Genomic DNA, 16,893 nt, shown 5'->3' with positions numbered 1-16,893 from the left:
ATTTTGCATAACACCATCAAAGCTGCTTCAAAAGTAGTTTTTTAACAAATTTCTCTTTCCGTTTCTGGCGCTCCTTGGTGCGTTTCCAGGCTATTTCATTACGTGGTTTCTTTCTTGCGTCTTTAGGGTTACATTTTTCCACGAACTGAGACAAATCTTCCATTATTTTGGATCAAAAACAATAAAAAACCGCAGCAACTTTAAGCATGTTATGAAAAAATCTCCATACTGATTTCGCAGTCACGTGACCAAAATACCGTGCTGCCATTGGTCAATCAACTTTTAGAGGGTTTTGAAAGAAACGGACGGCGTTTTAGCGGAGTTTGTAACACAAACCAAATTTTAAGTGCTAGTTTAGTAGTCTTTTTGTGAATTTTGATCGAAAATGATTGAACAGTATGATGAGAAAATTGCAGTAACGTCATTTAGAGATATAAACAGAAATTCGTTGCAGGAGCGTTTTAGCGGGTTTTGAAACTAGACGACTCAATTATGTTCTATGATTTTTCGTAGTTATCGTTAATTTCTTTGTACAAATCTCCTTGCATTGTAATGTGGTTTTGTGCTTCAGTCAACTTTGTCCGCAATTTGTCAATATTGTCATAATCCCTGTTGTATACCAAATCTTTGTAGAAACCCCATATGAAAAAGTCGATCGGGTTAAGGTCGGGTTATCCTGGCGGCCATAGGTATAAGGCCGCCGCGACCTTTTAATTTCGAAGGGTGTCGTAATGTTAAAAAAGTGGGCAGACTCTTGTGTAAAATGGGCAGTTTCGCGGATTCGAAATAATAATATTTCGGTACGCCATTGTAATGAACAAAACAAAAGCAAAATTAAATTAACAAAGTCACAGAAAATCAACAAGAAAAAAGAGGTTCGTCTACATCTTCGCGCATGAGACAAAAAAAAATATACAAACTTATGTTGTAGTTGTTAAAAAAATATTCACGCCGAACTGCTCTGGCGAAATGACAAGGGGCTCCGTCCATTTGGTACTATTTCTGATCTTAAACTGAGATCTACATCTCCTAAAAAAGTAGGTAAATCGTCTCGGACGAAATTCAATTATTTTTTCCTGTTTAAAGTATCTGACAACACAAAAGGCCCAATGAATTTTCTATCTAATATTCCTGACCAAAGATTTACAGAAAATTGGTGTTAAAAATAGTGCCAGCGAATAAAGTGAGGGTTTTCTCTGGCATAAGATTGCAAATTGTGCATATTAAAAATGGGATTTCTTGTAAATTTGGATTCATTCGCCCACAGTATTTTGTCGAAAAAGTTCGGATCTTCATCGTCCCGCTGTGTCATTTCACGACAAAAAATTGAGATTTTTGGTAGTCTGCCGAAGGTAAATCTTGCACTTATCTGAAATGATAGGTACTACGGGTGGTATTTCTCGGTGCGTAAAATTTTGTGGACTCTTAAGTCACAACTTTAGCGTGAAGCAAAATTCAAAGTTCATTAACGTGCATAATCGTCGTTCCAAGATTAACGTTATCCAAATCGGTAATCACACAATCAAGGTAAAGTCCTTTAAACAAGCCAAATTCAAAATTAACAAAAAGTGTAGTGTCATATTAACTCTTTCTTCTTCTTTTGTGTTGTGGTAATCAAACCTCTTTATTAATGTTTATTTGTGCCAAGAGGCCACTTGTCTAAAGCGAGTTGTTCATAGACAGACATGTTGGGTTTGATCCAAGTCTGCCTGGCTAGCTACCACCATCGTTCTTTAACGCTTCGCTAACATTATTGTTATAGTGAGAAATCTCTCACCATAACAATAATGTTAACAGCATTCTTGTGTTTCGGCAGTTGGATGTAGGATAGCCAATTCCTCTGTAGTTAAGGATTCCGGGTGAAGCTCGCTGATCATCATGAAGGGCAAGAGCTTTCTCGTTGTGGATAAAAAAATGTTCTGTTCAGTTATTGTCTCTAAATGTGTTGTACGTTACGTAAACTTAGAGGATTGTAAACATTAGTTATAGATCTAAGAAAGTCAAAAACATGTAAGGGAATCTCCGACTTGCCACTTTAGTTGAGCGATTACAGGATTGAAATAGTGGCCTATTTTTGTTTCTAAGAAAAATGTTGTATCTTGCATAAAAGATAGAAAGGCGAATAGTTTTTTCACACATCTGCATTAAATAGCAATTCTGTTAAAAATCGAAGAATTTTGAGAAAAGTCCACCCAAAAAAAGATAAAATTTTTAATCCTTTGCCTTTGCTTCTCAACTACAAAAAATCGTAGAACATAATTATATCATGGGATTGGAATCGTTATGTATGGTCCTCACGTTTTACCTGGCTTCGGCTTGACACCCTGTATAATAAATAAATCTTTTTTGCTTTTGATTCCTGCAGCTTTAATTTTTAGGTAAAGCAAAAAACATCTACTCCGGTTTGGAACCAGGTCATCAGAATTCAAAGAATGATTTTCACTACGACGGAAAAGCTGGTAGCCAGTCCCCCTGTAGCGCTTATTGAAGTTTACGAGAATGAACTATCGGTGGGTGTAAAAAATTCAATATAGTAATCATAGTCAAATTCACGACAGAGAATCTGCTGAACGTAAAATATACCTAAATGTCAATATCCCTAGAAATATGTAGATGGTAAATAATGTCAAGAAGAAAACTGATATTTTGTATGTATCTTTTTTACCATACAACAGTGTAACTTGGAATCATAGGTAATGCATAAATTCTACTGATATAAAGCAGTAAGGAAATAAGAAACAATTTTAATTCTAGGACAAGAATGACCTGATTGGTCGATTCCAAATTCAGCCTATTCTAGACGATAGACAAAGCTTTGAACATGCTCCAAAACTGCAGTGGTACGAGCTTTACAAGGGCGTAGAACTTACTGGACAGATCCTTATGTCAGTGCAGTTATTGCAGGTAAGAGAGCCCGGCGGTAAGTATGGACACTATGAACTGATATTTCCTTGGCTGAGAAAAAGGTAATTAACTATGTCCCTCATGTTTTTCCTAAACATTCGAGGCAGTGGCCTTACGTATTGAACGAATACGTTGCTTACACATTTTTATGTATGTGGTCGTCCCAAAGAGAACATTTTGTTTTAAATTATTCCCTCACAATTTTTCAATTGAAAACGAATATAAAAATAAATTGTGAAGAACCAAAAAGTTTGTCTCCTGCCTTTGGGGAGACACCCGATATTGATCCAGATCTTCCTTCTGGTAAAACGGCGAAGTGCATTATGGGTTCTCATGGAAAGACTCGCGATTTTTTTAAATTATAGACAAGACACTGGTGGTACTCACACTGGTGAGTTGTAAATGTTGTAATGCTGTTTTTTAATAAAAAAAAGTTCAAAGAAAAGTCCTCTTCTCTTTGAACTTTGGTAAAAAATATCAACTAAAAGCCTTCAAGGTAAGATTTGGTTTGTAAGTTTATTTACCGGATCATACAATCAAAATGTTTTTTTCGTTTCTTCGCTTACGAATTCATAGGGTTCTTTAACTGCTGAGTAGCCTAGCTCCACCTGGTGACTATCGCTGTGAATGTTCTCTAATGGATTTACCCTTCTCCTGCTCGGGGAACTAACAGGTTTCCGTATGTGCGAGTTTTTGAAATGCATCAGAGAGGGCGCTGTTAACATTATCCGACAAATGCTGGATTTTAATATTTTTAAAATTAAGATTATGGTATGATCAAATCATCCAATGATTTTATATTGGAAATGTCAAAGGATCAAATTTCGCAAGGTTACTTTACACGTTGGAACACCTCGCTTTCGTAAGATTTGTTAAAATATAAAATATCCTTATAATTTCAGTTTTTTTCACTAGTTACTTTTCTGGGTGACCGTGCTGGTTATATTTATTATGATCATGCAATATTTTATTACTGCCAGTGGAATAATGGCTAGGTTTGTTTCAATTCTACGTTGTGTTACATGATAATGTTCCTCTTCCATTTTTATGACATATAACTCATTTTGGACGACCTTCACAAAATTAGCTGATTCTACCTGCCTCACGGCGTACTAACCGAATTATCCCCTTACTGGGACCTCTGGCCTGACACCGCAAAATTGCACCAACTGTATTTCACGTCGGGCTGCTCTCGTTGACAACCTGCTTCCAGAGCCAGTTTACAGCACGTATGTTGTCAAGGCTTGCTATATAAATAGTGATCTTTACAGGAATATTATTATGTGGTTATAATAATTGTCACATTTTAGACGTTTGGTTGTTATTAGTACGTTATTTGTTATTGTTTATCATTTTTTTTGGATTTTTGTGGAGTGCTTTCAATAATGAGGCTCTTTGCTATCCATTTTTCTGTCTAGTGTAGAATTAATGATTTCGAGCAATAAACAATTAATATAAAACTCTTTTTCCATATTTTTCTTCCAAAATTTCATCATCTCTCAAAATCTTCCCAACTTTAATGTCTTTATTACTCCAAACTGCAAAAAAGAAAACGATTTTATTAGCTACGTGAAACTGACCCTGAGCTTGGTAAAACAGTCATGTGATTTTGGTTACCCAAGTTTAATAATATTACATGAACATAATATTTTCTTTTTTTATACCATCTGCTACCGTCATGTCTTTACTGAGCAATGGAAATTTCACTTCGATAATTGCATCTTTGTATAATTCGTCTAAAAAAGGTAAATCTGTATCGATAAAAAGGCCGCTGGTTTATTTTTTCATGCTGAATATCTGTAGATTGGCCTGTAATTGGTAATTGTATGCAAAAGCTTAAAAGGAAAATTTTTTAATTGGGCCAAAACAGTGTACATTGCTCAAGACAGTATAGAGACAGTACAAGAGTAAACCTCAAAACCAAAAACAATATCAATCAAAAAATAAAAATCCAGAAGGAATTATCAAAAAGACTGCAAAACTGCCAGCAACAGCTTTAATGTGACTTAGATCGCTTCTAAGGTCTAAAAAAAATTTGGCAAGTGATCCACACCCTGTATTGTAGCTTCAACTAAAACTTTTTCCTGAATATCAGTTAATTTAAAGGTAGTTTTAAAATTTGTTTTCGTAGCTCAGTCTGCTGGAATTTAAAAAATAAAAAAGGTTTTCATAGCTTCTATAAACTCGGCGAAGGTCTGGCTTCTTCTGGAATTTTACCTAAATCGATATAAGTGTGGAGTGCTGCTGACACAGTATGACTAAAAATTTGGACGGCATATTTTACTCTCATTTTTTTAAAGCTAGGTATTGGGCTCAATATGAGATTCCGTTATATTTGGTATTAACTTCAAATTCTTTTCTTTTTGATCTTCATAAAGAAGAACGGTCACCTGTGACCCAGACTCGACAGAAACGAGACATAGCTCAGTTTTTTTTGTTAGTTAAAAATGCTCTTCACTTCTTCATCGTTTGAAAATTTCATCCCTTGAAGCTCTTTTTTCATTTTTGGAAATAAAACAATCGCTGGGGCCAAATCTGGGCTATAGGGAGTTAATTTTTCGATTTTTTTTTCTGTCGTGGTTACTTCGACAGGACAGGCGGCCTCGACCTCGCATCGTCTTCAATCAAATCTCTGCCTTGCTTAAAAAGGTTTAGCCACTTGTAAACCGTGGTTTTACCAGGGAAAGAGTCCCCGTAAACAGAAAACATCTCTTCCAAAATGGTCTAAGGAGGTTTTCCTTGCTTAGTTAAGAACTTAATGACCGCGCGAAGCTCAATTTTCTCCATGTCGCAATTTTCTTTTCTGATTGTCTTGTTTAGGAAACTGTACTTCAGTGAATAATGACCCGATTTGAATGACATTTCGCATTTATACTTTTGAAGAGTGTCACAACTAGAGATGTGCCGCTGAGAAAGTTCTCGTTCCCGGCAATATTCCCAGTGAGAATATTCTCGAGAACCGAGAACGCTCCCGAGAATATTCTCAGTGTTCTCGACAGAATACATTTAGTTTTAATTTTAATTTTGTTGTTTATATGTGATATTATTTGTAATGTTTCGATGTTTTATTAACTTAACGTTATAAACAAGGCATAAAACGTGTAAATGAGATATTGCAGTCTTGCTCACTCTTTTCGTGGCGAACACGTGCCGCGGCTTTAGGACTCGGCTACGGTATTTGAACATCAGTGTACCTCTGAGTTTTAAGGCCCTTGCCACCCTGGCGGATTGCAAGCGGATTAGTGAAAATATCGTGAAGCTTCCCGAAGGCTGCCCAGCCGAGCTGAATTCGGTGATTGACCTTCTTTTCGAAGTTGGACCTACCTAACTGGACTGTTTGCCCCAGGTATACATTAGGGGAGAAGTACCAAATACTGGATACTTTTTGAAAACTTAAAAAAAAACTCATACAAATTCAAAAAATTATTCATTAATTGCACTTAAAATTATTGCGTATCATTATACTTTAAGTTAGTAAACCAAATTATGTCTTAACTCTTTTATTTATTTTTAAAAATAAATATTTATCCAAAATGGCACAAATCAATCATGAAATTTTGTGTACCCTTATACTGGACACTGTACCTTCCTAATATCGGATATCCCATATTAGGATAACAATTTAATATGGAGGCCTATTTTCGGCAGTGGACGTCCTATGGTTGAGATGATGATGATGATGATGGTCGCGGTAGCTAGTTTATTAGGTAACTGAATTATTTTGTTATTTATTGCTCGTTTTTTTTATTAATTTTTTTTATCCACAACGAGGAAGCTCCTGGCCTGTATCTCACCTGATGGTAAGTGATGATCAGGCCGAAGGTGGAAGCGAGCTTCACCCGGAATCCTCAACCACGGAGGAACTGGTTATCTTACCTCTAACTGCCGGAACACAACAATGCTGTTAACATTGTTGTTATGGCGACAGACTTAGGTAAGGTAGTAATAAAGCTAATTTGCGAACGTCGAAAGCTCTCAAGCCATAACAACTGTTGACCATCAGTAAACAGTAGTTAATAAGCTCTTTTTCCATTTCAGGATAAAAAGTAGCTTTTCGTCCTAGCTTCATTTTAATTAACTGGTCTATTGTTTTATATCGGTTTTTCACAGCTTTCCAATGTTGATCGAGCACCACGAAAAGCTTTGAATGCTTTTAAATATCTCATTTCCTTATTAATAATATCATTTTATGCATTTCACACTGTCAGAAGAATAATAAATGCTACAATTTATTTAGGTACCCTTATACTGGATACCCAGTATTGGGAATAGCTAGATATCCAATATTGAGGTAACTACCTATTTTTACAAAAACCGTTACGAAATTTTTAACCTATTCCAATTACACAGGTCTGCAATGGTTTTCCTCTTTGATATCTGAGTAACGTTTTCTATAGTTTCTTAAGTGCTGATTACGAGAAAAATAATAAAAAAAATCCACCACGTCAGGATTTTTTGATATTGAATATTTAAGATTCTGCTCAAAAATGTCTGAGCGCCTACATTTTGAAATTTATAAAACGTCATTAAATTACTTCAGCTTAATTTTTATTGTATTTAATTAGTGTAAGGGGACATAGAAGTTAATGCAAATCAGTAATTTGTTAATTACTACAAAATTAGTATAAGTAATTCGCATTCAATATGCCGAAAAAGGGGTATTTTGGCTTAATTTAGTAATGAGCTCATTCATTCATAATGATTGCGTAATATTACTTAATTGTTCCAAATATTATTAGAAAAGGGTGTAATAAAGATAAACCAAATGGTTTTTGTATAAGTACCCGTACTGATTTATAAAATTAACAGTTGAACTGCGGATCTTGCAACATTAACTTTAAAATGTCATTGTTTAAATTCTCTGAATAGTTTTTGTAATATTTGCGGGTTTAGGGTGATAAAACAACGAAACAGCATTACAGATTTTGTAAAAATTATTTACGAAAGTTATTTTGGATACGTTTTAAGTAACCAAGACAAAACTAGACTCCTCATAAAATGTTTACGACTTGTTTATTAGAACTTCGCAAGTGGTCAAAAGGACAGAAAAATTGCTTCAAAATCATTTCGCCTAATGCTATAGATATGCCTATGCTCCGACTGTAAAGAAATAGTGACCAAAATGATTACAACTTTTGGTGTAATGGGTTGTAATATGAGCATTAAACTTCATTTCCTTAATTCGCGCATTGATTACTTCCCAAAAAATCTAGGAGCCGTTAGCGAAGAACAAGGCGAAAGATTTCATCAAGATTTGAAAGAGCTTGAAGTCCGGTATCAAGGCAGATGGAATACTAGCATGATGGCGGACTATTGCTGGTTATTGAAGCGCGATGATCCAAACCGGAAATTTAAGCAAAAATCGCACAACCGAAGCTTCCAGGAAAAAAGGACCAGGTTCCACAAATAAAATTTACATGTAATTTAGACTAGTAATAAGTTGTTATTATGTTTTAGTAGTTTTTTAAGTTAAAAGTAATGTACTTCTTTAAAGATATATTTTTTCATGTAAAAATTTGTGATTTTTTTCCTATTTTCAATCTGTACCGAAAATCTGGAGGTGATGGAGAAAAACTAAGTACATATTCGTAATCAACGCACCAAAATACCCTAGAATCAGCTATCAAATCCCAGAGAGGAAGTTATGACCCTCATTTTGCAGGCCTGTGTTATCGAGAAAACGTATTTAATATGCTTCACTAACTTTATACCTGGCTATTATGTACTATCACTAAAATAAAAACATCACTTATCATAGTTTTATTGCCTCCTGAAGTCAATATCAAAAATAAAACGTCGAACGAAAAACGCACTTGAAAATTTGATTGCCAAGTAAAGAGAAATATGGCGATGCCGTTTAGGAAACTATCCATAACATTGCATTGACCAACTGGTTTTAAATATTTCATGAAGATAGCGTTGTTACTTTTTCAGTAATTGGAGTATCCAGTATTGCGCACGTATCCAATATTCGGTTCCGCTCCCCTATATTCAACAACTTGTAGTCTCCAAATTTTAGAGGAGTGGGTGCAACATGGTCTTTAGACATGATTTTTAAATCTTGTCCATGTTCATTTTGAGACCCACTTGTTGAGAGACTCTATTGAGACCATCGAGCAGTGTGCCTAGATCTTCCACGATCTCAGCCATGACTACGATATTATCGTCTGCTGTCTTGGTTATGTACTCGCCGTTGATATTTATGCTGAATCCGCTCCAGCCCAGAAGCTTGAATACATCTTCCAGGGCGGTGGTGATGACGTCTCCCTGTCTCACCCTTCTCTGCAACTGGATAGGTTTCGGGTCCTGATCTTATAAAACGGACTGTCACTGTGGCGTGTTTGTACAAGCCTTTCAACACTTTAATGTATCAATAGTCAATTTGGCACAGTTGAAGAGACTGGAGCATTGCCCATGTCTCAATCGAATCGAAGGCTTTCTCATAGTTCACAAACGCAAAGTGGCTGATTATACTCCTTGATCTTCCGTATAATCTGCCGTAGCGTATATTATTATGGTATATGGTACTAAAGCCTTTTCGATAACCGGCTAGCGTGACAATTCGTAATGACTATCGAAAACAGCTTGTAGATATGGCTCAGAAGCGAAATGGGTCTATAATTCTTCAACAAGGTTTTGTCACCTTTTTTGAAGAGGAGTATCACCATTCTTCTTTGCCATGCCGTATGCGTTATTCCGTCGAGAATGACGGAATCAAATAGTTTCTGAAAAGCCTTTAGTACCGGCGTTCCGCCTGCTTTCAGAAGCTCAGACGTGATTACGGTGCCTTGTTGTTTTTCAGCTGTTTGAGAACCATTCTTATCTCGTACAGACTTATGTACGGGATATATTCGTTAAGTGTCGGATCGTGCGTGAATGTGCTAGGTAGGCACGTATTTTCTATAAAAATGTATCAAATGATCAGTCAGACAGGCTATCCACAACTTATCCAGAAGTGGCGAAACAGGCCCTTACTAAGCGATTGTAAAAAAAATATGCCCTTAATGTCAAATACGAATAGTTGATAAAACTAAAAACACGCTTTTAATTACTAACAGCACTAAAAAGCCAAAAATCATCAAGACCTTGGACATCATCTAGCATTAAAGTGTTCAAAAAGACAAATCCAACGAACCCAAACTCGATGAGTTTCCGCCGTTTAGTTTAGGAGTTCTTATGGCTACCTCCTGACTCCCATCATTAGGACCCTGGACATTATCTAGCACTTAAAGATCTCGAAAAGACATCCAATGAACCCAAACTCGATGTGATTCCGCCGTTTCGTTTAGGAGTTCTTTTGACCATCTTCCAGTCCCATCATCAGACCAGCTGGTACCACAATATTGTATTGACATTTCTAATCTACATACACCGTGTTACTTTGCATTCTTGCCATATTCACAGAGATAAAAGTAGGTAACAATACCTATTATTTAAGATAAACAAGAGACTCCCATAAAGAAAGTACACTAAGATTTTAGTAAATTTGGTTTTTCAGTACAAATTGGAATAAACCAATTTTGTCTCGCACGTTCTACAGGTGCAAGTGGAATAAACCTAGTGGGCGTGGCCTAGTTCTTAATTTTATGGCTCTGGGTACCAGCCTTTTTATCCAGTCATAATAACTATTTTAAAATACTCTTCAGTTGATTTCAGATTTTCCTTTCTACTTTACGGGCTTAGGACCGTCAAAAATACGTAATAATTAATAGGCTTTCAATAGGGATGTTTCCTGGGTCAAAAAGCAAGAGTTTTAATTAGTCCGTCAGTTAACTTATCAAAAAATACTCTACACATATTTTTCACTTTTTCAAACTAATGAAAATTTAAAGAGATAAAGCGCGCCAAAGTTCATAAGAAGAGGTCCGTGACGTCAATGCGTGCATAAAAGTGCCGCACGTTGTGACGTTGTGCGAAACTTTAACGCACCATAACTATGTAATTATTTGTTAGATTGACAAATAAAAATATATGTGTCCAATATTTTTTGATATTAAACATTACGGACTAAAAAAATTTTTTTAGGAAACTAGCCTATTAATTTACAACATTGTACCCTATTTTTACAAATTAATAAATTAAGTATGAAATGAAATCACCTTATTCACAATTAATTATTTATTTATAAGTTCCTACTTACAAAGTTTACGTACTGCGAAGCAAGTGTTCAAAGTGTCCTCCGTTCTGATGAAGGCACAGTCTAGCACGGCGAAGCGCAGGTTTTTCGCTTTAGTTTTCGCAACACATAAACGTTTTGTATCACAGTTTCACTAAAACAATCCTTTCATGTAACGCGTTTACACTGCTTATCTGTTCTGCGCTGCGCATACCAGTCGTTTCAAGTCACTCCAAAAATCCATTGGTGTCAGGTCCGAGGATCGTGGTGGCCAAGCTACTGGACCCCTCGTCCAATCCACTGTTCACCAAACGTATTATTCGCGCACTTGACGTCCTTATTGTGGGGGAGCACCATCCTGCTGGTAGTAGAGCATTTGGTGTAACGCTAAGGGTACGTCATCAAGCATTTCGTCTAAGACGTCTTGCAGACACTCCAAGCACCATTTTGATTAAATTATTCGTTGTTTGAATACACTTTAGTCATTTTTGTATTATTTATAACGTGATTTGTGTTTGATGGATTTCTCAGTTTTTTACAAGTGTCAAAAAGACATTTTAAAGACAATAGATTGCAATAGATATTTAAAAATACAATAAAAAGTAAAAAAGTCTCCATCGCCATCGCCAACAAGTGATGTGCATGCGTTACGATAATTAGTGGTGTGTTTAACAGATTGTCGATAAAATAACATACTCAAGATTAAAAAAAATTTTTTTCGGGCATTATTTTTTTACGGATTTGTGTTCAGTATCAGTAATATAGTAACCTCTGTAAATATGGCAAGAATGCAAAGTAACACCCTGTATAATTGCCAAGTTTCATGATGATACAAGACTTAGAAGTGCGTTTAATTCAAATTCTAAGATTCCATTACATAGTTAGTTACATACAATGACGACCTAATAAGAGCGAGTTAAAAACGAAAAAATTGACAGTTCATTATTTAATTATGTGTAAAAAGAAATTTCTGTCATCTTACATTATCATTAAAACTACATTTCACGACGAAAAAAATAAAATATAATAAAGGTGCAGTTGCCGAGAATATTGCCGAGAAAGTTCCCGGGAATATTCTCGGGAACACTGAGAATATAGCCTTTCACTGCAAATAGAGTGTATTGTTTAATATACACTTATCTGTTGACTTAATTTAATAATAATTTACTTAAGAAAGTTTGTTTATTTCCATTCTATAAACATGATTCTCAACCTTTCTCACTTAGGAGAACGCTCCCGAGAATATTCTCGAGCGTTCTCGGGAACGGCACATCAATAGTCACAACAAATGAAGGTAGATAAAAGTTTCATTTTTTCTTCCCTTACCCTCCATTCTGGGAACTTTTTGACCTACCCTCGTATATACGAAATTCTTAATTTAATGTATGTACCTAAATGTCCATAAGTTGCTATGAAATGTGTCTAGATGACCTGGAGATACTCGTACAGCCGTATTATACAGGGTTGAAACGATAAGTGATCTTACTCGATTATTTCTAAACTATACACTTATCCGCACCGTAACGTAAACGCCTTGCCTTGCGGTTGACAGGGCGGGAAAGGCGACACGGTGTTGATCCCTTTCCGGGTTTACGGTTAAAGGGCACACTTATCAAGTGTACCTTTTAATTATGGTTACCATCCATCCGAGTTTCTCCGGATTTGTCCTAGTTTCGAGGGTATCCGGGGAGTGTCCGGGCGGGGTTTTATTTGTTGTCCGGGTATTAAAAAATGAAGTCTTAGGCCAATGCCGGGCGACATGAAAAATTGTATATAAACTTTTTATAAAAACCTGTTGACATTCCGGGTTCTGGGCTTCAAAATCGGAGTTTTCACGCGTCTTGTCCTGGTTGCCAAAATTTAGAGATGGCAACCCTATCTTAAATCCGCCTGCGTATTGGGGAATAATGATTCCTCATTCACTATCAGAGTTGTGCACTTACTCACCCCCGATGATGGGATGCTATGATGTCCATCATTATCACTGTTATGATTTATTTCTGAGTCAAGTATTTTAGTTAAGCTTGGATTATTGATATTTACATAAACTTCATAAAATATTAACATTAAAACATAAAACCATAACCCTCCTTCTGGTGCAATCGGATAAAAACTACCTTACCTTACCTTATAGTTTATAATTCATCGGGGAACCAGACGCAGGTTAGCGTACCATCCCTATATTGTTGACATTCCACCAGCTCGCACTAAGCGTTTCGATGACTCTTTTATAATGCGAACAGCTAGGGACTGGAATTCGTTGCCTGCTGCTGTCTTTCCCGAAAACTATAATCCGGGCCTTTTCAAGGCGAGAGTGAATAAGCACTTACAGGGCAGATATGTACCATCCTAGACCGCATCCCACTTAACATCAGGTGCGATTGTGGTCAAATACCAGCCTTGTTATGCAAAAAAAAAAAAAAAAAAAAAAAAAAAAAAAAAAAAAAAAAAAAAAAAAAAAAAATTAAGAAAGTCGACTAAAAATAATGAAAGTTACAATAATTTATAATTCTTTTTAAAATCGCATTATTTGCTATCTCTGTGCCTGTAACCTTTCCTCGCGAATACTACTGAACCGGCTTATTATATGAAACTTAAAGTTGTCTACTGCAGAGTCTATATCACTCTTAATATGTAGATAACTCTTTGAGAACCAGAGCAACCAGAGGGGACAAGGATGGTTTTATCTCGCTTTTAGAAAAGGGACAGTTACTCAATAAAGCCCTTCCGTGGCAGACAGAAATTCACGATATCTATATTCTTAGGCTAGCTTAGGTCGAGTATTTAATACTCGTGCTAGCCTCCAAAAAATATATCCAAAAGTAGTATTACAGACATTTCACACCATAAATTGTGCAGCGAGCGATGATTCTAAGTGAAGACGGTAGCGAGAGCAGAGTATAAATAATATTGGAAAAAATCAAATGATATCGCGAGTTAAATTAGCACAGTGCCATCTAGCGGATGCAAAGTTTCAGTCCGCTGCGCCGTTGTATAGAGGGCGATCGAGACATTGCAGTTGGGGGAACTAAAGCATCAATGGGTTGGGCGTGTGCGTTATCGTATTGAATGAAAAAGTAATTTTAGCTTCTACGTTGCAGTGTGCAAGTTTTGGTTCGTTCTGAATAATGTAGAGTCGTTAAAATATTACTCATGATCTTGGCCTCTTTTCTTTTATAAGGATTTAGTCCGGTCAAATTAGACATGAACCCTGCAATAATTCGCATACAGCTGAAAATTGGTACGAATGTTTGGAGCACCATTATGAATGAAATGTGAAAAATTCCCATCGATCCGACATGTGCTAAAAACAAAATTCAAGGACAAAGTTAAAAATACGTATTTTTGCCATTTTCAGCCAAACTGTAAGATTTATCACAAAAATACGTATGACAAGGTTTAAGAGCCATTTTACATTTTCGTGCGAATTTATAAGATTTTGGAAGCATGAATTACTATCTTAAGCAACACCCAGAGATTATTTAATAACTGCGAAAGATAGGTCAATCCTTGGCGTTGACCATTAATGAAACGGATTTACTAAAACTCTTTTGCTTAATTCACAGTGCCCCATCTCCCACAACCATTTTACGGAAAAATTGCCGCAGACTCATTTTCAAAGTCCTGTATCTATTATTTATGCTCGTATAATAAGCTTAAAAATATATAGTAATCATCGGACATATATTCTTGTAGTCCATTAATGAAATAGATTCTTGAATTTCATTACCATTATTGAGTAAAATCTAAAAATAATTTGGCAAATTTGAAGATTAACGTCACATTTTGATCGTGGTTTTTGGTTTAAAAACACAGCAATAACTGCAATAAAAGTATCCCAAAATAAAGAATATTCATTGTAGAATTGATTTCTACAGTTATTGTTTAAATATTAGTAACCACTTTGTCAAAATATTGATGTGAATATCAGTATAAATTACAATGCGCAAGCCGACATCGATTAGTATGGCGCGAGCGCCCGTCAAGGCAGGACCTGTGTCATTTTTCCCGCCGTGACGTTTACGTGCGTTCGTGTCGTGAAGCGGTGATTTGTACGGCGACCAAATACATTTGATACTATGCCGAGAGGCTGTTTCGAGTCGGCCGGTCGAGCAGAAATTGAAATGATGAATTTTAATTTCTTTGACGGATCTGGGTGTAACTATGTATAATATGTAGGTACCATGTATTTAATTTAATAAATAAATTATAAAAAAGTATATCTATTATGCTAGCACCCTTAACACAAGCATATTGGTTGCCTACTTTTGGACTAGATGGCGCTGTGAAATTGTCCAAAGATTTGTTTATTTATTTATCCGCTTTGAGTTTTGTTTCGTGAAGAAGAAAAAGAAGCGTTTTGTTTCGAGAGGGAAGCTTTGTTGTTAAATCTATACTAATAAAAGAGGAAAGATTTAATTGTTTGTTTGGAGGCAATAGGCTCCGAAAAAAAATTCTTTCACGATTTAGAATCCTAATTTTTTTCTATGTAGGCTATAAAATATTTTCAAAAACTTTAGTCCAAAATCTTTGATAAAATTCGACGTTTAATAAATAAATTAGATAACATATTATTAATACTTTTTTTTTCAGTACGGTTTTAGTACTTGTTTTTCAGAAATTCTACGATTTAACTAAACTTCTAAAGTGTTTATATTTTATGCATAATTTATTAACTTCTAAAATATACATAATATCCTATTGATAGATGACGTGCTTCGTATTTTATTAAAATTATTACCTGACTAGGTTAAAAAGGTGTGGAATGTTATTTTGGAGATAACTTGGTTCCATAGAAATATAGAGAGATGCTAAGTAATGCGCTGAGTTCGAAACTCAGTGTCGTATTAGAAATTCACACACACAAAGAAATCAAATTATGTGCACATTATCCACTGCAGTATCAGTATTCAACGTCCGAATAATCTTTAGTACTATTCAAGCAATATAAACTGTTTACATAATGACGTCGCTACTGTCATCATTGCTTTCACAAGCAATATGTTCCAATTTGTCCCTTGTCACATTTCCCTTTAGTTTCTGTGATCTGTGCTTGTTTCTAAGTTGATATCAATGAAATATTCCTTAGTACTTTTTTTAAATTTTTTTTTTATTTTGACACGTGTTTGAAAAATCAAGGTCAGATTACAATAAAATAACAAGTGAAAACGTAACATTGCATTGCAACTCGCAATTTCGCAATATTGATGAGGAGATTCCATTGGAAAGTATGTATTCATTCCTAGGATTCCCCTAACACCATCAAATTCAAGAGAATTCAAGAGAGTGCAGTTTCCCATCTCATGCTTAGGGACCACGGTTTAAAATAGTGTGGTTGCATAGAGCCTGCAACGGGCAACCGCGCGCGCAGCTGCTCATACTAATTTTCAATACAAAAGCAAGTGTTGGCGCCCTCACGAGTTTTAGCGGAGTGTCATAAGGTAGCGGGAGTAGACTTAATGGAAATCTATGCTTCTCCGACGACCAGTTGTATGTGGAATACTCCAGAGTATGCGCACATAATAGCCTGGTGATTTTAGCACCTGAAAGAAAAACAAAAAAGAAATCTGCGGCAGGTGTAGTGTTTTAATTTTGTTTTAGAAAGATCTCATAATTTTGTAAGTATTCAAATATTTAAACATAATAGTTTGTAGATTTTATATCAAAAAATATAATCATTTAACAAAATTAATTTTCTTAGAATATTTTAATTCTATTAGAACCATTTTCCACTTCATCGCAGAAGAAGTCGCGGGCAAAAAGCTAGTATGAAATATGTAGTATTGCCCGCGGCTTCACCCGCTTGAAATTTAGTTTGTCACAGATCGTCATAAATTATAGCCTATCATTGTTATTCTGGTCGACGCCAGGGA

At 35.6% G+C, this 16,893-nt stretch overlaps 1 protein-coding gene across 1 annotated transcript in view; it reads left to right on the top strand.

The window, feature by feature from the left end:
- The window catches only part of LOC135087196 (otoferlin-like), a 79,209-nt gene that overhangs the window by 24,863 nt on the left and 37,453 nt on the right, over window positions 1-16,893 (top strand). The window contains exons 16-17 of the mRNA XM_063982035.1: window positions 2,379-2,510; window positions 2,755-2,904. Coding sequence (XP_063838105.1) covers window positions 2,379-2,510; window positions 2,755-2,904 — 282 coding nt within the window. The remainder of the gene's footprint in view (window positions 1-2,378; window positions 2,511-2,754; window positions 2,905-16,893) is intronic.

This window comes from Ostrinia nubilalis, chromosome Z (assembly GCF_963855985.1).
Source record: "Ostrinia nubilalis chromosome Z, ilOstNubi1.1, whole genome shotgun sequence".
Lineage (NCBI taxonomy): Eukaryota > Metazoa > Arthropoda > Insecta > Lepidoptera > Crambidae > Ostrinia > Ostrinia nubilalis.
The sequence above is the reverse complement of the archived record's forward strand: the minus strand, read 5'-3'. Positions and strand labels throughout refer to the sequence as shown.